Source organism: Lepidochelys kempii, chromosome 21, assembly GCF_965140285.1.
Source record: "Lepidochelys kempii isolate rLepKem1 chromosome 21, rLepKem1.hap1, whole genome shotgun sequence".
Taxonomy (NCBI): domain Eukaryota; kingdom Metazoa; phylum Chordata; order Testudines; family Cheloniidae; genus Lepidochelys; species Lepidochelys kempii.
Window position 1 is genome coordinate 5501015 of NC_136400.1, and position 26778 is coordinate 5527792.

The 26778-nt window shown below is 42.6% G+C and overlaps 1 protein-coding gene across 4 annotated transcripts; it reads left to right on the plus strand.

Annotated features, from left to right (window-relative positions):
* Nucleotides 1-384: 384 nt before the first annotated feature.
* Nucleotides 385-26170, plus strand: PIGR (polymeric immunoglobulin receptor). Of its 4 annotated transcripts, XM_073320045.2 has the most exons (12): nucleotides 385-584; nucleotides 3120-3245; nucleotides 15477-15574; nucleotides 16786-17124; nucleotides 17810-18139; nucleotides 19878-20201; nucleotides 20774-21088; nucleotides 22145-22247; nucleotides 23039-23157; nucleotides 23678-23806; nucleotides 24446-24504; nucleotides 25505-26170. In XM_073320045.2, the coding sequence occupies exons 3-12, from the start codon at nucleotides 15517-15519 to the stop codon at nucleotides 25580-25582; spliced, it is 1854 nt and encodes a 617-aa protein (XP_073176146.1). In that variant the 5' UTR covers nucleotides 385-584; nucleotides 3120-3245; nucleotides 15477-15516; the 3' UTR covers nucleotides 25583-26170. The 4 variants fall into 4 exon arrangements, with proteins under 4 accessions (XP_073176146.1, XP_073176145.1, XP_073176147.1 ...); XM_073320044.2 differs by lacking the exon at nucleotides 3120-3245; XM_073320046.2 differs by lacking the exon at nucleotides 3120-3245 and having other exon boundaries at nucleotides 385-578.
* The last annotated feature ends 608 nt before the right edge of the window (nucleotides 26171-26778 follow it).

Consider the following 26778-nt stretch of genomic DNA (forward strand, 5'->3'; position numbering starts at 1 on the left):
CAGTTAAATCCATGCTTTGGGATCCTATCCAGCAAGCAGCCAGCAAGAGGGTGGGCCTAGGAATTTCCTTTAAGTCTGGCTCAAAAACTGCCCCAAGATTCCTTCCCCTGATCATGGGTGTCAAGAGAGGGCTGGTCACAAACATGCATTCTCCCACACCCAGAGTAATCACGTAGTCCAATAATAACTGCATTACCACCATAGAACTATTGCACCATTTAATCAAAAAGTAAACGACAATGTAAATAAACAAACAACACGTCAGCAAAACTAAAATGAGGCTTGAACAAATGATCACATGGGATATTCCTACCTACCTGCATTTTTGGAGGATATTTCTTTAAGAAGGCTCAACAGGTAGAAGTTCAGTGCTAGAGTTGAGAGGAGTATTTAAATCACTTTCAATTCTTACAGAATTCAGTGTCCTGTTGACTGCACAGAGGGAGGCAGGACACACACACACACCCACCCACACACACACAGGATCCTCAGAGGTCCGGTTTCTGAGATGGAAGCAGAGTTAAAGTGACCAGACTAACAGAGAAAAGAAGTCACCCAAATAGTCTGCAGAACCAACAGTGAGTGTGAGTAATGTTTATTATTTGTCTCCCTAAAATATAAAATCCCTTGTAAGCTACCTGTGGGGAGTGGAGAAGCAGAATAATTTATAGCATGATTTCCAGTCTGAATAAATTCAGGGAGCCTTATTCATATATAAACCTAGATAGACAGATAGACAGACACACTGGGTATTTCAATGGGTTTTTTTGGTTTGTTTTTTGTTTGTTTTACAGAAGTCAGGACTGCAGGATTGGGCCCAAGATTTTTATTGTTTCTTGTCTGCAGGGAAATGTACAAAATACTTCTTTATTCTACAGTAATAAACACACTGCAGATCATTGTCAGATTATTAAAGCATTTTGGATCATTAGTGTCGAAAGTTGTAGTAGATTTGAAAAGGGCCAAGACTTTAAAGCCAAGTAGGGCGTTTAGTTACACAGCTCCTGCTAATTACAGTGGGAGTTGTGTAGCTAATTCCCTTGGTGGGCTCTAAAAATCAATCATGTTTGCACAATAGACAGAGATGGGAGGTGGTGGAAACAGTCAATGAATGGTTTATACTTTATTATCCCTAAGTCATGAAAATAGAAAGTTTATTGCACCCTCTCCCATCACCTATCCCATTTATACCACGGCAGAGAAGGGCCTTTTCTCCACAACAACATTTTTACTCTGCCCAGCAAATATGCTCATAAAATTATGAGTCTGTGTTATCATTTAGAATATGGAGAAACAATGAACATCTACCTTTCTTTAACCCTAAAATATATGCACTGGTGCAATATCTACTTCTGTCAAACCTTTATAGTGTGCAATCAATTGCAACACAGCAAGTATTTTTGGATTAAAAGCACTTCTTGCGGGACATTTTAATGGCATTCAACTGTCATTCTATTTCCTTTGCAAGTAAGGCGGCTCAAATACAACAAACAGAAAATGAGAGACCTGTGAACTGTAAGAATCCCAAATATCTGAGACCTGGCAAAAATGGCATATTGTAGTGTGACACATTTTAGGTTAAACATGAGACCAGATAATCTGGGAGCCTGCCCTCCAGGTACTGTGAATTTCAGTCTTTGTCTGATGTTAGTCACTTATATTCTGTGGTGAAAATCTTCAGAGTGTAATTCCTAAAACATGCTATGATGATTACACATGTTACAAGGATTCCAAATATTAGGATGTGTATTTTAGCACATAAGTGTGTAGATATGAAGGTCCCGGATGCTATAGAAAACCCTAAGACAGGCAAATAGTTGATTTTATCATAAATCCTGGGACACTTTCTGTTCAGCACATCACAATTTCATTATGATTATTTATTTTCTACTCATTCAACACCATGAAGGGACATTGATTCAGAACCTGAAGTATTTCCTTGTTTCCAAGGATGACAGATTGCTCAGGATGGCAATGATGAATTGCTTACTCAGAGCGCCACAAACTGCATTAGAAATTTTCTGTCCCTGTGGACTTGCTGCATTTCCTTCTCCAGGCAGTAAAAGTTCATCATTCTCAATGCATATGGTGGTGGTCCCACTGAAATATCCAATATGCTGCTACATTAATATCTGAATATTGCCAATGCAGCCTATTGGCTGAATTCTCAACCTAAGAATGTAACATTGCATGGGATGTGGTCTAGTAATTATAATCCAGAATTGGGAGTCAAGCTTCTTGGGTGAGCTACCAGTGGCTTCCAATGTGACCATGAGAAAGTTACGACCACTTTGTGCTTCAGTTTTCCTATCTGTAAAATGGCTGTAATATTTACTTTCAGAGGGGTGCTGATATTCCTCATGTGTGCATAAGAAACCTGTTGAGATCCTCCGAAGAAAAGGCACTACCAAATACAGAAGTGCTAGATGGTAGTCACATTGTAAAAGGAGACACAATGAAATGCAGCTGTGGCTTTATCGGGTTCTCATTGTCTTGTTTCTGCTTACAGCTTTACCTTCTCACCATCAGCAAACTTACCTTCCTACCCTGTTCATGTCACTGATTCTCCTGACCCTGAGGTCCCTTCTTTAGTCATTTTTCTCATGATCCCTTTTGTGAAGTGGCTCTGCTGGAATACTCTAATTCTTAGTAAATTCAAGGGAACCACTAAATCTTATAGTTGTTACTAAGGCAAAATCCTATTGACTTCAATTAATATTTTACCTAAGTGAACTCTGCTAAGGTGTGACTAAGGCATTCAGCATTTGGTTCTGGGTTTTTAGCCCCTATTCTCCTGTAGGGCGGACAAATGTGAGTCTTAGATAGTCAGTTATTTGTTATAAATCCATTGTAAGAGCAAAATTTTGTTTGCTAAATATAAAATTAAACTTGTGGTGAAGTCAAAGCCTCTCTCGAAGGCTGATTTGAGTCAAGAATGTTCCCTTATCGCACTTCAATCTTCTTTTTCGTTTGCCTGAAAACAGATCAGTTGTCTCCACTGAATTTGGCTACTCACCCAAGTAAAATCTACTTGTGCTTGTAAAGATTTGCAGGGTCAGACCCTTGGCTTGGGTTTACTTCCCTAGTTATCATCCTACTTCCTTTTTTTTCTTTTGCAGCAAAAGGACTCTACAAGGCAGATAAATAATCAAAATCCTTCTGTACAGAAGAGAGGTCTATATCCGACCACTTCTGGTGACTTTACATGGGCAAAGTGAAGAGCCTGTGGCAACTTTCAAAAAAAGGTGAGGGAATAGCCCCTCAGTATCCCTACTCATGACTAAGGTTATGATTTTGTCATGGAGGTTGCTGAAGTCACAGAATCCATGACTTTCAGAGACCTCCACAGCTCCCCATTTTGTCATGTATATTTTGAGTAAAAGTTAGGGACAGGTCACGGGCATCTGTGGATTTTTCTTTATTGCCCGTGATCTGTCCGTGACTTTTACTTAAAATACCCATGACAAAATCTTAGCCTTACTCATGACATAACAGGTTCTAACCTCTGAGGATGCATATAGGCTATGGCTCAGCAAAAAATGGACTCTATCTGTGTCTGTACCAGGCAACTGCACTGCTGTGTCTTACTCATTGCTTTGCGGTACACATTGGTTTAAAAGGCAGTAGAGGGGGAAAAAAACATTTTTCTATTGTATCTTTGTTATCTCAAACATTTTGAGTTATGTTGAATGGGCCTACAAACTCAAGAATGTCTAGAAATAGCATTATCCACTGCGTTTATAAAACCACATTAGACTGACTTTGTCTGGAACAGGTCTTGCTTTGGATAAAAGAGTGAAAGACCAAGGGATGCTAATGTTTTGTGACGCACACAAAAATTCATTTTTCCTCATACTCTTTCAAGGTGCAATACAGCACAACTTCTATTTTCACCTAAGGCAAAAGTGAGGGAAGTGAAACAGTCTGATTTAGAAAACGCTCATCGTGTTTTGCTGAATTTTGTGAACTTGCCCACTAATAATTTTTGAAAACTCAGGAAAGTTGCCACTGTCATCATTAGCTACTCAATGCCGGGAAGCTTTACTGCAGCCATTAATGCCTTCTTCCAACTCATGCTCCTCAATGCTTTAGAGCAGACACAAAAAGTCCATTCCAAAGAAGACCCTTTTTCTACCCAGAGGTGACTAATTCTGTTCATGTTCCTGGTGAATGTGACCAGCTTGACAGCAGCAATTGTTTTTAAAAAAGGGCATTTGGTAAAATTACAAACTGTACACTGTTATTTTAATGCTTTAATTATCAAGTAATTAATGCTCCCTTAACATTAGCCATTATTGAGAGCAATAGTTAATGACTAATGGATTAGACTGCTGGCCCCAGGCTATCTGTACTGTGAGCATATACCAGTTCCTTAGGGTTCATTCACAGAGCCGAGTCAATGGAATTTGGATAGGGAGCTCTGGCACTTTCCTCTGCAGCAAGAGCAGCTGATTACCAGTTCTTACGAAATCCTGGGGCTAGATCTTGATCTCAGTTGCAACAGTGCAAATCTGGAGCATCTCCAATAATGTCTATGGCGTTACAATTGTATAACCGAGATCAGGAGATCAGCCCCTGAGAGCAACTTTTTAAAAAGGTTTCTCACTGTTTCACTTGAGTAAGAAGAAAAACACAAAGATAGAAAGGACTACAAAGTTAAAATCAAAGAAAGATTCATATGCCCACTTCTAGAGTATTTTTAAACTGAGAATCTCAAAGCACATAAATATGAGTGAATTTAGACTTGCAGCAGGCCTGTAGTGAAGGCAATCTATTCTTAGCCAGCCCTTTCAGATTCTTATACTACCTACACCATGTATGCATTACTGTTCCCACGTTACAGATGAGGGACACAGATGTATCCACAGTTGCATGCAAAGGCAGTGGCGGAGCTGAGAAAAGACAGGCGTCCTGACACCCAATCCCTTGCTCTAACCCCGGAAACGCACTCTTCCTAAATCTCTAATCAGATCTAGTGAGCAGGGCTACCTCCTGTGCAGCGCTTCTTTCCAGTTACAAGCCGCACTGCTGCTTTCCAGGTGCTGCCCTCAGTTTTCTTTTATCCAGTTTTCCCCCACTGGCTACATTTATTGTATTGTGGCCTAGAAGAAGTGATATTAGAACAGCCATAGTGGATCAGACCAAAGGTCCATCTAGCTCAGTATCCTGTCTTCCGACAGTAGCCAATGCCAAGTGCCAGAGAGGTAATGAACAGAACAGGTAATCATCCAGTGATCCACCCCTGTCGCCCATTCCCAGCTTTGGACACGTGTCTATTTCTCGTGACTGCGGCCCAGCAATCTGCCACGTAGGGGAATTGGGCCTAAAGCAATTGTAGCATTCTTGGGATCATGGAGACCTCCCATCCTGGACACCTCCCTTGCCACAAAGATTCCAGGAATGGTGCAGCTGGACTGTGGGCAGTAGACCATCTTCAATCGCTTTAAATGTGCCTGCAATTCAAAAGATACAAACTTGGGGTTTTTTTTCTGAAAGGTGGCATATCGCACTCAGAGCCCTTGAGTCACACATCAAGTTCCTCGTAAATATTTATGTCCCACTGATACTAAAAAAGCCTTGAAGATAGGTGCTTCTAATAGCACTGCTCCCCATTTTGTCATGTATATTTTTCTGCTGATAGAACCTATAATTTTAATGGCACATATGGGGCACTAATGTTTAAATGAGGGAATTAGTCTTTTTTTTTTGCTCATAGGTTAATGAGCGGTTTTAATGCAAACACAAATCTAGAGGCTGTTCTCACAGGTGACTGGCATCTGTAGGGATGGACACCATACAATAGCCTAGATAGATTAATTCTTTATCTGCAGCAGTGATGAAATCCCTGAGTTTCACGCAGGCTCATTTAATATGATGCGGGGGAGGGGTTGATTAGGTCCCAGACCTACATAGGGATCGTCTTTTTGTGTCATGTTTGTAGAATGCCTAGCACAATGGGAAGCTGGTCCATGAATGGGCTTGGACGCACTAACGCGATATAAATAATAATTAACAACCAGAACATGGACAATCACCGGAAACAAAGATTTCCGGGTGATTAATATATGTTTCATGCAAATGTAAAATTTTGTTTTGGCTAAAGGGGATTCAGTGACAGATTCTCCCAGGTGAACAATCGCTGGAAGGTAGGCGTACACAGTGTGCAGGTACGAATGTACACCATGAGAACCCAGTGAAGGTAGCAAAATCCTTCACAAAAACTGCTCTTGTATCTCCACATACATGGATAAAGCACTTTTCAATGTTAAGAAACTGTCTGACTGGAGTCCAAATTCTTGCCCTTAACCAGGAAGAGATCAGAAAGTTTCATATGCAAATATCTAATCGGCTTTTTGCATTCTTGCAGAGTAGAATAAACTTCAGTCTAATCCAAGTAAAACAGTGCAAAGAGGTATATTACAGGCCATTATAACCAAGGCTCACACCAATGTTCTAGTCTGTTTAACAAGAGTGACTCATATCTTCCTTATGATAGCATTTGTGCGTCCTTGGTGAGGTCTATATTGGCTGGCCATGGGGGTGGCGGGGAGAAACATTCTTGTTTTCCTTTTTGCTTGATTTCCTCTGGAGATCTCAGGATGGTAACACAATTAGAAATCATCCCAGAGCATTAAAAAAAAGGATAATGGAGGATGAATTATCAGAATAAATCTATTACCTTGTGGAACAGAGGCATATTAGAAGCCCTTTCCAAAGGAGGTGGAGGAGAGATCATTGCTTGGTGTGTTTAAAACTAGATTGGTCAAAGCAATAGAAAATACACTGTCAGGAACAATCCTGCACTGGCCAGGAGGGCGAGTTGAATGGACTAGATGACCCAACGGTATGGTTGTGTTATTAATATTACAGTAATGTCCAGAAGCCTCAATCAGAATCATTGTGTTGAGTGCTTTACACACACACACACACACACACACACACACACACACACAGAAATAGTGCCTGCCTCATCCTGAAGCATGAATCCAAAGCTTTGGTATTGTGGACTTGGAAAATGCACAGTTCTGGGGTGTTGCTGTGGTTGTAATGCAATTCATTCATTAAAATACAGGCACAAACAGATTTTCCCCTCCACCTAAATAGCAAGACAAGCCGTATCCTTTCATAAAAATGACAGGCCACATCTTTAGCTGATATAAATGAGAGTAGATGATTTACCTCAATGAAGTTTTGTCAATTTAGATCAGCTGAGGATTTTGACCTTTGAATTTTGCAGAGGGGAATTTACAAACAAGGCCTGCACACACCTGTGCCTTGCTTGATAAAACAAGCCTACCCATATGTTTGTTCCCATGCCAGTTATTTGCTGAGAGGCAAAGAGTATCAGTGGGAACTGGCACAGCTTGTTTTTTCTTCAGATATTTTGCTTTCTGTTTATATAGAAAGAGAGAAAAAGAAAGCAGCTTCAATCATGCAGGCAGTACAAGCCCAAAGAAAACACGAGAGAATGCAGACAGACCCTGTAGGAGACACTTTCTGCACCACAGCTTCCTCCCGCTCCGTTGCACATATATTGGTCACATTTCCCTGCACAGTGGCAGCCTGCTGTCTCCCACCACAGTGGGGATACAAGATCTTTTCCTTTCATCCCTTCCTTACCAGCCTCTTCCACTCCCTCCATGCAGATTCTCTCTGTGATTTTAATATTTCTATTTTTAAGTGCATTTTGACAAGTGATTTTGAATGCTGGGTGGAAGATTTTTGGATTGGCAGCCCTGAAGACCGATCTCCTCAGTCTGTATGCATAGATACAACACAAGCAGCGGCAGTCCAAGCTTCCCCCCAACACACCACCCCTCTGACATTTCTCACACCTGGCCTAGAGTGAGCCCATCAATGGGGGACAGCACAGTCTAGGGGACAGCACAGTCCAGCCTCCAGTGCCCATTCAATCCTGGGCCTCTTCACTGAAACTGTCAACAAAGGGGGCAGCTATGGAAGGTGGGCTGCATGCTTTTCTCCACCAATAACTGGACTGAGCCCCTCCTCTCCCACCCAGCTCATTGCATACGAGACACTAAACTTTTGGCTAGTCCCAGCTTAAGATGTATTTGACCTTATGACCCATGGGTGAAGGGGTCTATCCCATTCACAATTCCTTGGGCCACCCTGGTCTGCCAAGCAGCGCCCTTCCTTATCTGAGAAGGATCAGAATCCCTCTGGAGAAGTGGTCTGTCTGGACAGGTGTGTTATCTCTAAGGAGGAGCTGGAGTAAGAATGAGAAACATAAAGGGAAAAGGAGTACTTGTGGCACCTTAGAGACTAACCAATTTATTTGAGCATGAGCTTTCGTGAGCTACAGCTCACTTCACTCACAAAAGCTTATGCTCAAATAAATTGGTTAGTCTCTAAGGTGCCACAAGTACTCCTTTTCTTTTTGCAGATACAGACTAACACGGCTGCTACTCTGAAAAATACAGGGATATCCCATTTAATTACACAGCACAGCCGGCAACCAGCAGCCTATTGTAAACTCACATGAAATGTAAATAGAAATAACTGAAGTTTGCAGAATGCCTTGAGACCTTTGGATCAAAGTGCGAAGTAGAGTTATTAATTGTATGTATAACCATTTTCAAATCTCAACGCAATCAAGGTCATCTTTCACCAGAAAGATTTGGAAGGGATATAAGCCCTCATGCTTCAGGGGATAAGCCAGCCTCTAACGAGGGGTTAGGCAGAAACTTGCCCTGTGGGCAGGTGATCCGATCCCTGCCTACTGCAGGGTTTCTTGCCCCTGCCTCTGAAGCAGCTGGTGCTGGTGACTGTCAGAGACAGGATATTGGACTGGATGGGCCTTGGGTCTGATCCAGTCTGGCAATTCCTATGTTCACAACAGAGGTGCAGATGACACTATTTTGGAGACTTGGGGTGAAATCCTGGCTCTAATGAAGTCAATGGGCATTTTACTATTGACATGAGTGGGGCCAAGCTTTCATCCTAATATGTACTAACAAAGAAAGGCTATTTTTCTCCTCTTGTACTCCTGAAAACCCATGATAAAAACCTTTATGAGATACCTATGCAGATGGGCTGTAGTGCACAGACTGGGCACAAACACACTTCACTAGACAGAAACCAGTCTCAACACTCTACCGCCATGTTCATTAGGCTTAGTCAAGTGTTCGAGCTGGTGCACGTCTCAATAGATGTCAGATTTATGTAAGTAGAACAAAAATTTAGAGCATACTCATTGTTCTAAACCAAACATGCACCATGGATGTTCTAAACCCTCTTCATCACTGGTCAGAATGCAATATAGATGGCATATCACTTTGCTTTTAATCCTCTTCAGTCCCTTTGACAGTGCCCGGCAAACAGTAACTGCCTCATCCTCTCACCCTCTCTCCCCTTCAGGGGCCTCTTATCTGCACAAGCAGTAAAGTTTAGTGAATTTCAATGGTACTTACTTGCATTCCCCTTCACACCAGTACTCCATTAATTTCCCTTCTGCGGGTAGCCTGATGTTCAGTCTCACACTGTATCTGCAAATCCAGCATCAAATGGTCTTTGGAAGCACCATGAAACAAGAGCCCTGTCAGCAACAGAGGTTTGATAAAATTCTCTTCCAGCGTCTTGGATAGTGCCTGGGTCTTGTAGACAGAGCAGCAAAGCTTGCTTGTGCCATTTGTCTGTACCTGGGAAATGGCATTCTTCCTGAGCGCAGTGCATAATACGCAGCAGGAGAAAAGGGGCTTTCCTGTGACATTCATCCTCAGACCTATCTTCACGCTTGCCATGGAGGTATCAGACAAAGAGCAATTTACGCAACAGCTGATTGTACTTGCTTGAGCTAGTTACTTGGGGGACATTTTCTCCATAAATGCCGTGTTTGCAGTGAAGGAATCGGACTAAGTCTCCAATAGGATTTGACTGCCAGTAACCCAGTGGATGGTTTCAGTGATCATAAATGTGTTTGCCTACCCATGTGAATACAGTTGTGCTCACACATGCACAAACACACACATGTGCACTTGTGTTGATATGGATGCATGGATGCTTGCATGATCTTATGCACACACATGCAATTTAACACACCTGCACAAACCAGAACATGCTCCTACATTCCAGGTGTCCTTGAACAAAGCTACAGCTGTGTTCCAAGGAGCTCACAGACCACAGCTGATGTTCCTTTGTTACCTAACAACAAATATCGACCATAAAGAACCACAGAATGATTGACTATTTGCAATAAAGCCAACCTAACTGCTGACTCCACAGAGATTTTTCACTTCTCCCACTACCTCTCCCTTGGGCTGTTTAATCTTGTCAAAGAAGGAGGGGGAAGGGCGTGGGGTCCTGGCCTATCCCCACCTCTCCTAGGCTGGCAAGGTAGAGACGAGCTGGTCCTTAGGCAACAAGGTCAGCTCCAATAAAACACAGTAACTGCTGCAAAAAGCAGGGCCCATTTTTGTGTTGATTTGGTTTTCTGCAGCTGAGTGGGTCTTGTTTATCTTACCAGCTTCTTCTGGGGGTGACCAGTTAAGGGCATTTTTCATGCTCCAGGAGTTAATTATTTGCTACAACCAAGTAGCCATTGAACAATTAGATATCTCAGCAAGAGAAAGAAAGCACAACAGAACACCTTTTATCTGAAGGAGGAAATAAAACCCTCTCTTTGCTGGGAAATACCCTTTATAAAATTAAGCCTGTCACCTGATGCCCAGAGAACAAACCAGTCTGGCTATTTGCACAACTTTTCAGGTAACCCATCGTATTCTCGGTAACTGAACAATCAAACACCACCGCTCCCTGGATTATTTGATGGGTCACTGATCATGCATTGCACACACACACACACACACACACACACAATCCAGTGCTCTCAATAATTCAGTGATAGGCAAGCAGGTTTAAAATATTAAGAACCCCAGTTCCTTCCAGCCCATCACTCAAAAGCCCATCCAAACCATTAAAGATTTGGGACATATGAAGGTTTGAGAAACGAAAGCTCATGCTCAAATAAATTGGTTAAATCTCTAAGGTGCCACAAGTACTCCTTTTCTTTTTGCGAATACAGACTAACACGGCTGTTACTCTGAAACATGAATTATAGACAGACTCAGATTAAGATGTGCAGTTTGATTAGGAGAGTTTTAATGCCCCAGTGTTTGGAATTTTGATCCTTGACACCTGGTTTCATTTTGGGGGACCTAATCTGTCTTCCCCTGGCTGGATGCTGTGTAGCAGTGGATACATTATGATAGATGGGGTGTGACAAGTACTCTGCAGTTTAAGTCTAATTCTCAAAGATGTTGAGTACCTGCATCTCCCATTGACTTAACAGCAGTTGCGGTGGGGGGGGGGGAAGGAAGAGGAAAAACTTTGTTTAGATCTGCATCTGTGATTGAAAAGGGCAGAAGAACAATGGTCAGAAATCAAATATAGTCTTACGGGAGCTATGGAAGCAGGTTTTTAAGGCATGGTTTTGGCAACCAATGTGATGCCAAGTGAGCAATCTTTCTTCCTGCTGGGTGAATAATGTTAAAAAGCAGAAGGGAGAAACTGAGGCACCAAACTCTTGAAAAGGGGCTTTGTTCCAAAATGGGCCCAAGTTGAAGAGTCTGGATCCAGATCCCAGTCTGGCTTTCTTACTCATGCCTCCCCCTGCCCCTTCAAAGTTCAGGGGTGTTTGGATCTAGGTTTGCGTTCAGCCCATAATAAGGCTAGGAGTGTGGGTCCGGATTTTGCTTTGGATTTTTAAAACCTAAAACCTGGGGCAGGGGGTTAGATCAGGCCCATTTCTCATCTGGAGAAGACTGAGCCCTGGTACACACTACAAACTTATGTCAGTGTAAGTACATCAGCAAGGGGTGTGGAAAATCGACATCCCTGAGCGATGCAGTTATACTGACTCAACGCCTGCTGTGGTCAGCGCTATGTCGATGGGAGGGCTTCTCCTGTTGATATAGCTACTGCCTCTCAGGGAGGTGGAATATTTGTGCTGATAGGAGAGCCGCTCCCGGTCGGTGTAGGTAGCATCTTCACAGCTGCAATGCTGTAAGTGTCGACAAGCCCTAATACTTTGCTCTGAGCAGTGGTTTAGCATAATGATGTCCACACACACACACAGAGTAGGTTTGAGGTGACCTTCATAACAAGAGAACTTAGGGGGCAGAAGGGAACATGAAGCAAGGAAATTCCATAGTGCAGGCTGCCATCCTGAATGTAAGACTATGCCTTACAAATACTGAACTGTTGTAGAAAACTATTGGCTTTTACAGACTGTTCAGGGTTACAGAATCCAGGTGTCTGACTCATTCTCTGTACAGAGAGTGTCTCCGGAACAGAGACCACCACCGGATGAATCCATTCTCCAAACCAAGATTGTACCAAGAGTCAAAAATAATTAATGTCATATTGTGGAATGCTGTGGTCCAAGCCTGGTCCTCCAGAGTAAATTATCCATGGAAACCTTCCACTGGGCAGAGATCTACTGTACATTTATTCTCATATAATTCATTTCATTCTTACAGAAACTCATGTGCTAACACTGCCCAGACTGGATTGTTTTAGAATGCCATTGTACCATAGACAGGAAATATGCACTAGATGGTACTTTCTGTATGATACCACTGCCCTCTAATGGATGGAAATCAGACCTTTGCAAGCAATCTTTCTGAAAGCAGGCCTACAGACTATAGTGACTTTTATGCAAAGACGATACAGAATTTAACAGATATTAATTCATTTAGCATAGCAATACCCCACGGGAGACAGGTTACTATGATTATCCCCACATGACTTTAAGAACATCCTGATGCCAGATAGCTAGAGGCCTAATGGTATCAGGCTAGGAGTTTCAGCTGGCCTGACCAATGCAGTGTACCCCAACTCAACTATGGTTACAATCTGTACCTAAAAAGATGTCAGGTAAGGTATCACTGGAAAACCAGTAATTTGCCGAGCATTAATATTCTTGTATGATGTATACACAGGGTTTGTGCAAAATGTTATGACCATGTGCTAAAATTATAGTCTTAAAATGTGCATGGCTAGCAACGCTTAAGCACAATGTACCTTAGACAACGGAATGGCCACTTGATTCTCTGACCAGCCTGTCTTCAGGCAGAGACAATGAAGGCCTATTTTTACATATCAGTTTGTGATGGGCACTCACTCACCACAGGTCTGGCACCTCCTCCTGGCTGTTCTGGGGAATAGCTCACCAGAAACAATGCCACTTCCTCGGTGGCATGCCGTCACTCCCTCTCTCAATCTGGTCTGCAGCCTCTTTCTTGCTCCAGGAGTTGCCGCATCCTCTCTGTGACTCGGCCCTCTAGCCAGGTCACTTGGTGTTCTCCCCTTCCAGGAGACAGTTCTTCAAAGTCTCTGTCACTCGCACAGTGACCCAGGTAGTCTTCCAGTCACTGCCCCACCAGTGCCACTTCCCCAGTGGCAGGTAAGGGAACGCAGGCCCACCCTCTACTCTGGGTCCCAGCTACACACAACCACACACCCTACCACACACAACCAAGGTCAGTTGAGTCCCCAACCTTGCTGCTTACTCACTAGGCTGCTTCTTACCCTGGCACTCCCCCATCTCTGGGGTTTACCAGCCTCTCTATTCCCTCCTCCTAGGGAGTCACCATGGGCTACTTGTCTCTATAGCCCCCAAATCCGAGGGAGTTACTGCAGACTACCTCCTTACAGTCCCCTCCCTGCTCTCAGCTCCCTGGCTTTATAGAAGCCCTCCTGTTCCTGCACAGGTGAGCTTCCCCTACTTAGAGCTTGCCTTCAGCCTAATAGGTTAATTGGCCTATCTGGGCTCCATTAACCCCTTCAGGGTACGTGTTGTGGGGGGTGGGGGACACCCCATCACACAGGTAAATAAATCTATCAAGTGGGCAAGGAGACAGTAGAACCTCTATGTCCACCCCCAGAAGGAGAGAGAAGCTTGTTCTGGGTTTTTACTTTCCAGAGACTACATTGTGAAAGTTTACTGATCTATAAAGACAGGGGGCTGAACCTCAAGTGATAAGCAACTGAATCAACTGATTGTATACAATATTATTGTATTATTAAAGTGTATCAAATAGGTGTTTATGAAAACTAATGACACACTGGTGTTTAATATCATCATAAAATGTATGTATTAACACTTATGGATGTTAAGGAATTATGGATACTCATTGATATAAGGCTTTACAGTCTATGTCCAAACAAAGGGAGAAACACGTCTCTCCCGTACAGGAGGGAACGTAACAGCTATTTACCTGTCTCCTATGTAAACTAAGCATGGTGGAATCAAGACAATGGAAGTTCTGTTTACATACAGGGAGATGGAAAGCCCACAGGAAGGGAAGAATGAAGTCATCCTGCCTCTTGAAGCAACGTCATTAAATTTTGGGAGATATAAGCAGAGATATGAGAGTACAGACAAAAGGGGACAGAGCTTTTGTGAGCTGAGAAGGATGGGTGCTTCAACAAGGTGGGGGTGAAGTCTCTAGGAACTGAATGCCACTTAGGCAAACATCTTTCACCTAGGAAGACAAGGGAAGCCAGTCTCTTGGACTTTTGTGGAAGGTCCTGATAGAGGAAAAAACAGCCATGGCTGGGAAGGAGAAGGATTGGTGAGACAAAACATTTTAAATAAAGCCTGTACCTTGATAGATCAAATTTTAGTCTTTTAGATATGTGTTTTTTCACTTGTGTTTGTTGGTAACCCTTTCAAACTCTATTGCTTTTACTTGGCATCATTTATCCTATGTCCTGTTGTTAATACATTTGGGTTTTTTACGATAAACTAATGCAGGGTGTATTTGCCCCAGTGAAGTGACTTTAGAGGGAAAAAATAAACATTATTTTTTCTGAACTGCCCAGGAGGGGACTGGACATTACAGAGCACATGATTTTGGAAAATTCAGGACTGGGAGTGTGCTGAGGCCACTCTACAGGTAGTAACCAAGGCTGATAGAGACCAGGAATGTGACTGATGTGCTGCTGGCAGACTGCTGGGTTCAGAGTTGCTGGATCAGAGCTGCTGTTATAGAGACACTCAGGGTGTGACCGGCATGCTTGCTGCTGACTGAACATCCCAGGCAGGGAGTTACAGTAGCATAGCATTTGAGGCACCTACGGTTATGAGGCAGGTAGTGACTCAACCCCTCACTGGTCTGGATTGCACCCCAAACAACCTGACACCCCATTTTACTAAGAAAAAACTAGGGTCCATGGATATTAGGTGACCTATTGCTAATCACATAATAAGTCAATGGTAGAGCCAAGAACACAAGAACTCTGAGTTCCAGTTGCCTGCTGTGACCCCTAGATCACACTGTTTTTCCGTTAGTACAAATGGCTACAGGCCTATGTTTCTGGTAACACTCCATGCACGTGGCTGAACTCATGACTCAGGGTGTTTGTATCATGGACCAGTTCAGTAGGTGGTTTTAAAAATTTTTAAATATCCAACTAAATAAATACTGTGACCTTCTGAATGTGGTTATTTACAGATTTCAGGAGAGGTTGGGGAACCAGGCATCTGAAAGGAAAATGACTTTCTTGATGTTCATCTTCTTGCTCTCCTTCCTCCAAGCTCAGTCTGCAAGAAGTAAGTATCTAATCAAGAGTGTGAGAGATGTGTTGATGTTTAGCACAGTCAGTGTAAGGCTAATCTTATATAGTCGCTATCAGCGAATACATAGTTATGACCAAATAGATGAATGTTCTTTATAGCCCTTGCTGATCTCTTGAGACCATTCAGACTACAGGCAAGTCAGCTGATATATCAGATTTCCTGGCTTTCCCATTCCTTGGTCTTTTTCTCATTGGTGTGGTATTTCGTCTGAAATCTCCTAGGAACAAGAGCTGTATGATGCACTGCAGTATTTGTTCCTGGGGGCTCACAGAAACCTTTCCTCAATTTTGTTGTTTGGATTCTACAGCCTGAGTTTCATTTTGAGTTTTGGGTTCAAGTGGACCTAAAATTTCAGTGTAAAGCTTAGCCCAATCAATTTGCCTGGGTTTGGCCCAAAATAATATAATACCCATCATGTTCAGCATTGTTTCTTTTAAAAGATAAAATCAGCCCCAGGGACCTCTGCAAATTCAGGCCCCCCAACCCCTCAAAAGTTCTTGAAACTCAGTGAAACTATGGGCAAAACCTGAGTTTTGGGTTTGCAACAAAACTAGCAGATGAAACCATCATTAAGGAAGAGTTGCCTAGCTCTGACAGGGACCCACTGCTTTGCAAGATTTCAGCTCTATGCTGGTTTGAGCCAGGATGGAATAATTAGAACAGTGACTATTTTCACAACTATTTAATATTTCTGCCTATGATTCAAAATCCAAGGTTGCAAGAACATTAAAAGAATGTTAAAAAGCCAAGTGAGCTAAAACAGTGAGGTTCATTTCAAGTTTGGCATGAAGGTTTGAATTGGTTCTTACTTAAACTGGTTTGGATGAACCATCACAAGTAACTACCACTCTGTATTGCCACTCTGTATTGCCACAGAAATTTCACAGCGCTTTCAGAAACAAATTGAGGTTTGTGGCTAAGGCACTAGACTGGAACACAGGAGATTAATTTTTGGCTCTGCCATAGACTCCTTATGTGGCCTTGGGCAAGCCATTTAATTTTCCTTTTGTCTGTCCTGGCTATTTTGACTGAAAACTCTTTGGGGCAGGGATTGTCTTTTATTTTGTGTTTGTAGCTATGTGCCTAGCTCAGTGAAGCCCTGATCTCCATTGGGGCCTGAAGGTGCTCGTGTAATAATAACTTGATTTGTAGTGAATAACATGAAACACGTTTCCTCTTGCCAGTTTTAAGTTCAAGCCCCATCTTCGGACCGAAGCAGGTGACTGGTTTGCAGGGAGGATCAGTTACTGTGAAATGCTTCTACCCTCGCACCAGCGTGAACCGCCACGACAGAAAATACTGGTGCAAGGAATCAACAAGGCAATGTGTGACCATCATTTCTTCCAGTGGCTACACTGCTCAAGACTTCACGGGCAGAGCGACAATCACAGACTTCCCAGAGCAAGGCATCTTCACCATTGAGATCTCAAAGCTAGTGGAAAAGGACATCAGCTTTTATAAATGTGGCATTGGTCTCAATGATAAAGGACTTTCCTTCAGAGTCAAGCTGGATGTTTCCAAGGGTAGCTACAGCCTGGGGGTTCTTATATTATTTTTCTTTTGTAATAATTGTGTTTAGGAAATCTATCCATCGACAATATCCAAGAGAGCAAGGTGATTGGTACCTTGAGTAATAACCAAGATCTCTGCATTTCTAGCACCCCCATTGCTGTAATGTAAAGGTACCATATAAAATAGGAGATATACACTAATTCTGTTCACAGCAGCCAAAATTCTCCACCAGTCCTTGATTTATCTACTCTCCTGAGTGGAAGGGGCTAACTCAGCAAAAATAAAGGTTGTTTGTAATTTACAACACCATATGCGATCATGTGGTGCAGCATAGCATAGTACATGACACGACATGGTCTACTGTAGTATGGGAGAGTAAATAGTGCCCTATGACATAGCGTAGACACATATGATATGGTGCACAGTAGCATGGTGCATTAAGATATCCTGCAATGCAGTGCATATGGGGTGGCCTGGTACAAAATGATGCAGGGTTGAAAAGTATGGTAATGTGTACAGAGGTATGGTCCAGTAAGGTATACTATACTGGAGTAGGCTATGGTACAGTCTGGGGTAGTATAGAGAAGTATAGAAGAGTATGATTACTGAAGTGCAATAGGGCATGGTATAGAAGCGTGTTGTAAACTGCAATACAATCTGGGTTCTGGATACTGACTTGGACTATCATTCACACAGGTCCAAAAGTGCCTGAAGAAGCCGAACTCTATTACGTTGAGCTGGGAGGTTCTGTGACCATCAACTGCGTGTTTGGCCCGGAATATGGCAGTGAGAGGAAGTACATGTGCAGAATGGGGAAAACCAGCTGCTCTACTGTCATCGACACCTACGGGAACGTTAACGAAAACTACAAAGGGAGAGTTTTGCTGAGCCCTCAGGAGCCTGCTGGGTCATTCAGCCTCTATATGACCCAGCTGAGGAAGGAAGATTCGGGTGTATATTTGTGTGGGGCTGGGACTTACGGAGAGAAAGGAGAATCCAAGGAACTGGATGTGCATGTCTACCAAGGTGAGCGATGGCCAGGGTGTGTAGATTTCAGCCATTCCAACAGTCTGAAGAGACTAATATTTTATTTACAAAGGGTCTGAGTTTCCCTTGAAAATCTCACTGATACTCTTAATTTTATCTAGAGAGAACAAGAATTGTACTTGTTATTCTTTTATGTTTTCATCTATTTAGCTACCAACGGTGTCCTATGTGCGTCCACAGACAAAAAAGAAGACAAAAATCCCTCTCCCAAAGACTCTATGTTGCAATGTCCATTGTCTGTTGACAGCAGGGGTTTAAACTTGAGCCTTCATCAGAAAAACTATCACTTGAGTTGAAGTAACTCCATTAGTAGGCAGCTGTGATAGGCTGTAACCCTCTGTGTGAGCCAGCCTTTAGAGAAGGTCATGATGACACGTGCAAAAGGCAAATTCTCTTTACAGAATTGGGGTGAGCAAACTCCTGCTTGATCCAGTTAACTGGCTTATCTCAAATGCAGACTATAGAAGAAAAAAAACCCAGACACATTTTCCTGACCACAAGGCTGCCTGCCTAAGCAATTTTTAGAAATATTGATCCAAGATGAAGAGAAAGAACTACAGAATTTAGAAAAGGTTAGAGCCAATCAGAGCCCATACAGTTTAGCCCCTCAGCCATCCCAGGGTAGCTCCCTACAGTCTATTCTCCTGTCTAGTTTTAAATGTCTCCCACGATGGGGCTTCCACCACTTTCTTTGGGAGACTACTGCCTATTAGAATTGATCTCTCTTTGCATAATCTGCCTGCTGCAAATTAGCCTCATTGCTTCATTCTGGATTAGTTTCCGAAGCACAAGTGCAAAGAGCAGATGCTACAGGCAATAAGACAAAGGTATTTCTATGCTCAGTTGGATGCACTAATAATCTTAGGGCAGGTCTACACTACCGCTTAAGTCGATTTAACTTATGATGCTCAGGGGTGTGAAAAATTCACCACTCCCACCCCCCAAGTGACACAAGTGGTATGTTGTCAGGAAACACTCTCCTGCCGCCATAGCTTACGCCTCTTGCCAAGGTGGAGTAATTATAACAACGGGAGAGCACGTCTTCCATCTTCACTTGATACGCTTCAGCGGCACAGCTGCGCCAATGCAGAGCTTGTGTAGACTTGCCTTAAGTGGCTGCTGTTCCTCTTGAGGTATGTGTGGCTCCTATTGTTCCACTTGTGTTTGGATTCCCAGATGCGTGGAGAAGACATTGTTTGGCCTGATGCCATGCCATTGTGCCCCAAGTTTCTCCACAGGTTCCAAGTGAAGGGGACACCAAAACTTCTCATGAACCATTCATGTTAAACCTTAATCAACAAGGAAATGCCCATTATCGTTGGTGTCCTTGCTGGCTCTCTTGACAGGTCTGTGGAGGATTGAACTACTCTCTGGCTTCTAGGGGGGGTCCCTCCAGTTCAGGATTGAGGCACAAGGGCCAGATCCAAAGTCCACAGAAGTCAGGGGAAAGACTCCCATTATTCCACTGGGGGCTGGCAGGAGGCAGTGTGTGAGGGAAACGTGAGCTCTCTCTGACCATGCTGTGATGGTTCTGTTCTGCAGGCGCCAGCATTGTCAGTCTGTTATATTTCATCCCTGCAATTAACTTTACTTTAAAATGTTTTTTTATAAGGAACAGACCCAACCAACCACATGAGGCACACGCAGCGTGCATGTTAGCACAACATGAAATGTGTGAGAGGAGCCTAACAGAACATGTTCCATTTTGTATCTCCAGAGACATCTGTCCCCCAGGGACGACATGTAATAAATGGAGTCATAGGCGGTTCAGTATCTGTCGAATGCCGCTATGATCCACGTGGGAATAACACACTCAAATACTGGTGCAAATGGAGGAAGAATGGGTGCAGTCAGTTAATAAACAACCTTGCAAGTATGATAGATTCATATGAAGGAAGGATAGTCCTGCATGATAACCCGGAAAATGGAACATTCACGGTAATAATGAACCGGCTGACAGCAGCGGATGCAGGATATTACTGGTGTATGACGGATGGAGATATGGAAAGGAAATCTACAAAGGAGCTGAAGATTATAGAAGGTATGAAAGCACATGTAGTGATGAGTGTCTCTACCAGCACAAGCGATATGGGTACCTGATCTTTGTTCCTCCCAAAGCAGCATCAAAGAGCAGAGCCTCGCTTTCCTGAGGAGAACTATTTTCTAATTCTTAGCTTCATAATCATAATGGGTAAAGCTTGACATTTTAAGGTACAAATTAGAGCTGGTGGAAATTTTTCAAAAAGTCCAAGATTTCAGCAGAAACTTTTTTTTTGGACAATGTTTGAAATTTTTTTGCAAAGATTTCACTAATTTCCCACCAAACATTTTCACTATTTTTTCAAGCTTTTCTGACACAAATGCTATTTAAATGCCATATATACACACACACTATAAAGTACATAGGGATATATGTATCCATACACATATATAGTACATTTAAGTGTTACAAAAGCAATATAAAGTGCGTTTACCCTCATAGATACATTCTGTACCATGTAGTTACATAGTAATTATATATTCTTATTAACACCTTGTTGATAACAGTACTTCTGAATATTAATTGTTCAAGTCATCAAAATCAGTCTTACTCTTTTGTTTCCCTTCTAACAGGGCAACCTGGTTTAACAGGACCAAAAGAGATTGATGCAGTCATTGGTACACAGGTCACTATACCATGCTCTTATCCATGCAAATATTATTCTTACCAGAAATACTGGTGCAAGTGGCGTAATACTGGCTGCCAAACTCTCATCTCCTCTGAGCAAAACCAAACCGGCCTGGTTGTGAACTGTGACAAGGAGAAGAGGACACTCTACCTAACTTTTGACCAAGTAATACAGACAGACCAAGGGTGGTATTGGTGTGGAGTGAACAATTCTGGTCGCTATGGGGAAACCATGGCAGTGTACCTGACAGTAAACGGAGGTGAGCTTCAGGATTTATTACAAGACAAAACAGGCAAGGTTTTCTCTGTAGCCACGATGCTCACCCATAATGGTGTCATTCCATTGAGAGGCACTATCTTGAAACAACAACCAAGTGGTGGCATTTCAGAACATCATAATCTCCTTTGTCTTGGACAGACCACACTTTGTTTCACTAAGGATCTCACGGTGTTCACAATGTTTATCGCTGTAACTCTCATTCACGCATTGGTTACAGCATTCTTCCATTTTCCAGTCACTATAACAAGTCTGGAAAAAGAATGGAGTCTGCACCACTTTTACATTTCAGCCCCCTATTATTTATTTATTATTATTTATATTACAGCAGCACTGAGGAAGCTTGGCCAAGACCAGGGTCCCTTTGTGCTCATAAGAGACACTCCCTGCCCCCAAAAGCTTACAGTTTACATAGAGAAGAGCACAGGGAACAAGAAAATAAGGACTATTGTACTATTTTATAGATGGGAAACTTGATTGCTCAACTCCATCTCAGTACATTTAAAATAAAGATAATTTTTTCTTGGGATAGAGGGTTGGAGGAAGTTGGGGGCAAACACAACCATGTGTTTTTGGAAACTCAAACCCAATATCCTTGTGTTAACTAATGCATGAGAACCAGGAAGAGCAACTGGCTAGAAATGAAAGGGAAGCAGTGTCCTTGCTGAGTGAAATGCGAAAAGTAACATGCAATATAAATGGTGAAAAGCATATCAAATATTTGAGTCGTATTCTGGAGCATACTAGTAACACAGTTTGGGATTAAAAACTATTTTTAATACATGGCTAGGAAGACCACTCAAGATTTTCTTATGAGGTCATTTGGTACAAGTGACTCCTGTTTTAAAATATCACTTAGGAATCAAAGTTCCATTGAAAATCAACGGGAACATTTTGAAAAAGAGATTTAGGTGCTTTTGAAAATTGTCTTATTTATGAATCAAGTGCTGACAATATATTGGGGTTTTCTCTCTCTCTCTCTCTCTGCCGTGATGCTGGATGCAAATAACCCACCACTTCCATCTACTATGGTTTGAAGCTGAAATTGCAGTCTCTCCCAATGCTGTTTCCGACACAGGCTCTGAAGTTAGTATTAATTCCCGAAACAGAGCCGGGATCCTAGATGACAACTCTTCACCCAGGTCTGTCCCTCAAAGACTTTGTTCCAAAGTGGTTTGGAAAAGAGTAAGAATTCCCCTGCCCCATCCAACTTGTGTCCATTTTTACAACCAAACTTTTTTTTTTATAGTTTTCATGTATTCTGATGTGTTCAGTTCCAATGAGTATGAATTACTGTCAGAGACTGTGCATTCATGTTTCCCAGCAAAATTTTGCCCATATCAAAATTTTGGCTCAGTTTTGGGTAATCATCCAAACTCCTTAGGTTTATTCATTCTGAACTCCAATTTTTTTGACTTTTATCCATCATTTCTCATAATGCCATTTGGCAAATACTCATTCTTCTCAGGCTTCTGTTGCTACAAAGGTTGCAACATGTTCTAGTAGCTAGAACAGTACACTGAGGTCCAGGAACCTGGAACGCTCATTCCCTTTGGGATTGCGAGAAGCCAATTCACCCATCGGTGTCTCAACTACCCCATCTGCAAAACGGGGATAAAGATATTTATCTACCTCATTGGAATGTCAAGATGCTTTATTAATTGTTTATTAATAGCTCTGACATCTGTAGATGAATATCACTATGTGAATGCAATGATGATTTTGTTCTAAAAAAATCCCACTCAATTCTGAATTTTGAGCGGCTATCCATGATTTTGCCATTGTTAAGCATTTCTGTGTACGTAATTGTACACAAGCTTTCTATATAGATCTTCTAGGCTATGCTGGTTCATCTGTGTTATACAGTCTTGGATAGAGCAATATAAAATCACAGGGATCACACATGTGTTTTGCTCAATTGCTCCCTTTCCAGCTCTCAGGAACATGACAGCTCTAAGGTGATTCTCTCAGTCCTGCTCCCCATTGCTGCTGTGTGTCTGCTCCTTGCTACAGCCTTTGTGGTTGTTAAATTTAGGCTCCTGAAGCGCACAGGTGAGTCCTAACTTTCTTTATTAGCCTCCCAGGGAGCTTTGGGAATACTGTAGATTTGGAGGTAGAAGGTGTATGACATGTACAACAGTCTCTGTACTGGTCTGGGCTGCTCCTATGGGCCTCCCCGTCAGAGCACTCATATAGGAATGGTGGGAACAGTGTCCCAGCCTTTTGCCCCGGAACAAAGAAACTCCACATAAAACATTGTTGGCAAAGTATAATATGTATGGCCTGGACTCAATAATATTATTGTACTTCAGAGCACTTTACGTCTAGCTGATTGACCCTCCCACCATCCCATTTTACAGACAGGGAAAATGAGGCTGCAACAAGAGCCATGTCTTCCTGGCATTAGAGCTTTCGCTCCCCCAGCCCTGTGCTCAGATCTATAGCTGTCTCTCTCTAAAAACCAGGCAGTAGCAGAAAGCTTGAAGAAAGCCTTGAAAGTATAAAACAAAGGAGCTCATTGTATTAAATAATGTTGTGTGTGTATGTCTGCTCTCTGCCTCCCTTTTAACAGATTTGGTTTCGGTTGGAAGCTACCGAACAAATATTAGCATGTCAGAATTTGAGAATGCCGCAGATTATGGAGCGAAGGACAATGTGGGCATAAATGATGCTCAGGAGACCCAGATAGGAGGAGTGGATGGTAAGTTCCACATTAAAACTTTACCACCCATAACGTATCTTGAGGTAAAGAAATGACTGGCCTAGGGGATAGTGCAGATAAAGAGGATTCTGCATTGAGGCTGCTGGCTACTAAAAAGATACTGGGATCTTCTCACTTTGTTGTGCAAAAGCAAAACTTAAAATAAAAAAAAATGTATCTAGCAAGCAACTGCAAAATGGATGGTTTCTACACTGGGCTAAATATAAAACAGATTCTCCCAGAAGTGCTTACAATATTAAATGCCAAACTGAGTGTGTGGGCAATAGTCTCACTGGTGATTGCCATCTTTGGAAACAGAAAATACAACTTGTTTTAAAGAAACACAAAGATGTTTGTTCTACCCTAGAAATCTAGAGGCTTTCTGGCTCAATACGCAGGGATGCTTAGCACGTAATGCAGATGCAGCACAGTTGGCTCATGGGAAAGGAAGTGTCGTGGCTGCGTTTGCAAAAGCTTTACGGTACTAGTACTTCAGCCTGACATCCATCCCAGAGAAGAAGTTGTACCTTGAACATCAGCAGCAGTTTAGTGCATGTAGGAGTTACTGAATAAGTGGGGCTTGGCCTACAGTGCACGATCTCCCATGCAGAGTACCCTAACATCTCCGATGCTTTTCAGAATTTATAACTACCCCTGGCAATGCTGAAGGTGCAGAAGAACCACCGAAGGTGAAAAGGGTAAGAACCGCTAGAATGTATAACCCAAAGTGCTGCATACAGCCTAGTCTTTCTTTCAGGCAGCAGAGCTTCAGCAGCAAAAGCTCCTTTCCCCCCTGTATGCCCTATTTATGGTCAACTACTTCTCAATTAGCAGCCTATTCAGCATCACACCTGCAGCCTCTCCACTGGAGTTTCTAACCCTTTGCTGCACCTACATCATTACAGCATAGAACTCAACAGCAGTCACTTAGCTTTGATTCATGGTTTCAGTTCCGCTGGAAATATTAGCACGTGTTATTGTTCTGGAAGCCTGAGTCTGGGCGAGGAGACTGATAAATCCAAAACTGCCAGATTACTGGATCAATAGGAGCTGTGAGCCTGCCACAGTGATCCAGCTGCTTTCGGGTTCTTCTCTGTTAAACCAAGTAGTTCTCTAATGCCAGGAAGGAGTGCTGTATGGTGGTTTGAGTGGGAGAACTAGAAGTCTGGATTCCCTTGTTTTATTGCAAAGTCTACTCCTGACTTTGTGTGTGATTGCAGGCAAGTCACTTTAACCAGCTGTAAAATGAGATAAAGATATGCTCACATCCCACAGGAGTGCTGTAAGGCTTAGTTACGGATTATTGTTCCTCAAGCTGTCAACAACTATTAAAAAAAAGTCCACAACAAACAGTTCTAGGTGCCCTAACAATTAATGGTGCCAGGAGCCCAAACAGTAAATCAAAGCATCAGAAAAGCCCCTTACACCTTTAGGAACTTGCCCCCAAATTGTTATAGAATAAATAGGCTTTTGCAGCATTGCCAGAAGGCCACGTTTGGGCTATTTTGGACCAAGGTGGTGAGAATAGGGAACAAGTTTCAAAGTTCTTATGAAGAATGCTCTTCTAGTATCTTTGAATTAACTGGTTAGTAAATTTCTTTGAGATCCTTAGCTGAAAGTCACTTGACAAGTGCAAAGTGTCTTTATGATATGAGAAAAATTTGGAAATAAAGCAAGCTCTCCTCTCCTTTTACTCAGGGTTCCAAGGAGGAGGCTGATCTTGCTTACAGCACATTCCTGCTTCAAGCGAACAAAGTAGCCCAAGAACAGGCTTAGCAAGTTCCTCGACTGTCCCAGTACAATTGCTCCTGAAGATGGTACAAGCAAAAAGCAATAATGATTGAAAAGGATCCTGTGTTCTGAATCAGTGAACAACAGATCTGCAAGTTGCACTATTTCTTACTGTCAAACATTTTGCTACATCTAGATCTTTCAGTTCCTCAAAGATTTGTAATGAGGTTGTGAGCGGTGATATAATAAGAATCTTCTGGTCAAAAATAAGTTGCCTTGGGGAAGCTGAACCCTCAGAAGTTTGATTCCCCCCCCCCTTTTTTAGGGCAAAGGATCTCATTTCAAGCAGATTTGAGGTGAAATAGCAATAAAGGTCTAATGCCTTTGCTCTCCTGCAGGCTGGGCTCACACCTTTTGGAGTTCACCAAGCCCCAAGGATGGCAGTGACCTAAGGATACATTTAAGATTCACATCTCATTTGATTTTAAAGCACCAGGAAATATTTTAGAACAATGTGAGTCTCTCTTTTGATTCCTGTGAGCGTTTTAATCGATAAGGCAGTACCTGTAGGCCGGACAAGTAGCCTGGAATTGTTTTTTCTTCACAACCAATAAAGAATATGATTGTATTTTAGCAGATCAGTTATTCTGTTCAATTTCTGGTACCACCTGGAGTGAATGCCATGGGGAGGGGCACATTTTTGCAAGGGGCTGGAGAGGGATAAAAAACACTTGGGATTTGGGATTATCTCCTAGTTTTCGTCACTCAAAACCAGAAGCCTCTGGAGACACCAGGTACACTTATACCATACTGTAACATATACATATAGGGCTAGATTCTCTCCTGGGCTGGGATCTGCTCATTATAGTGGAGTAAGGATGGGGATTGTCTGGGAGCCAGTCAAGATCTCAGTGTAAATTACAGCAGCACAGGGGGATTAGAAAGATTGGCATCTAACTCTTTTCTCTTGCTGGTCTGTCTTCTAGGTGTCAAGAACACTCAGATCAAGACCTCCTATGTCCCTCCCAGGGGCTGCACTAACCTGACTCAAAACCAGCTGGCTATGGTCCCCAAGGAACCGTACACCAACTGAGAATTGGTAGAGCACAACTGTGCTCAGCTGCCCATCCTCTCCTGTCCCCAGCACTTCCCCTACACAAGGGATGGGTGATTATAGGCACAGAAAATGGAGGTGTGATGGGTTGGATCACAGAAAGCCCCTTGGGAGCTGCCACCTGATG

Coding starts and splice junctions, on each gene's coding strand:
- PIGR (XM_073320045.2), top strand. CDS start 15,517: ATGACTTTCTTGATGTTCATCTTCTTGCTCTCCTTCCTCCAAGCTCAG. Junction 15,575..16,785: donor CCAAGCTCAGTCTGCAAGAA/GTAAGTATCTAA, acceptor TCCTCTTGCCAG/TTTTAAGTTCAAGCCCCATC. Junction 20,202..20,773: donor GGAGCTGAAGATTATAGAAG/GTATGAAAGCAC, acceptor CCCTTCTAACAG/GGCAACCTGGTTTAACAGGA.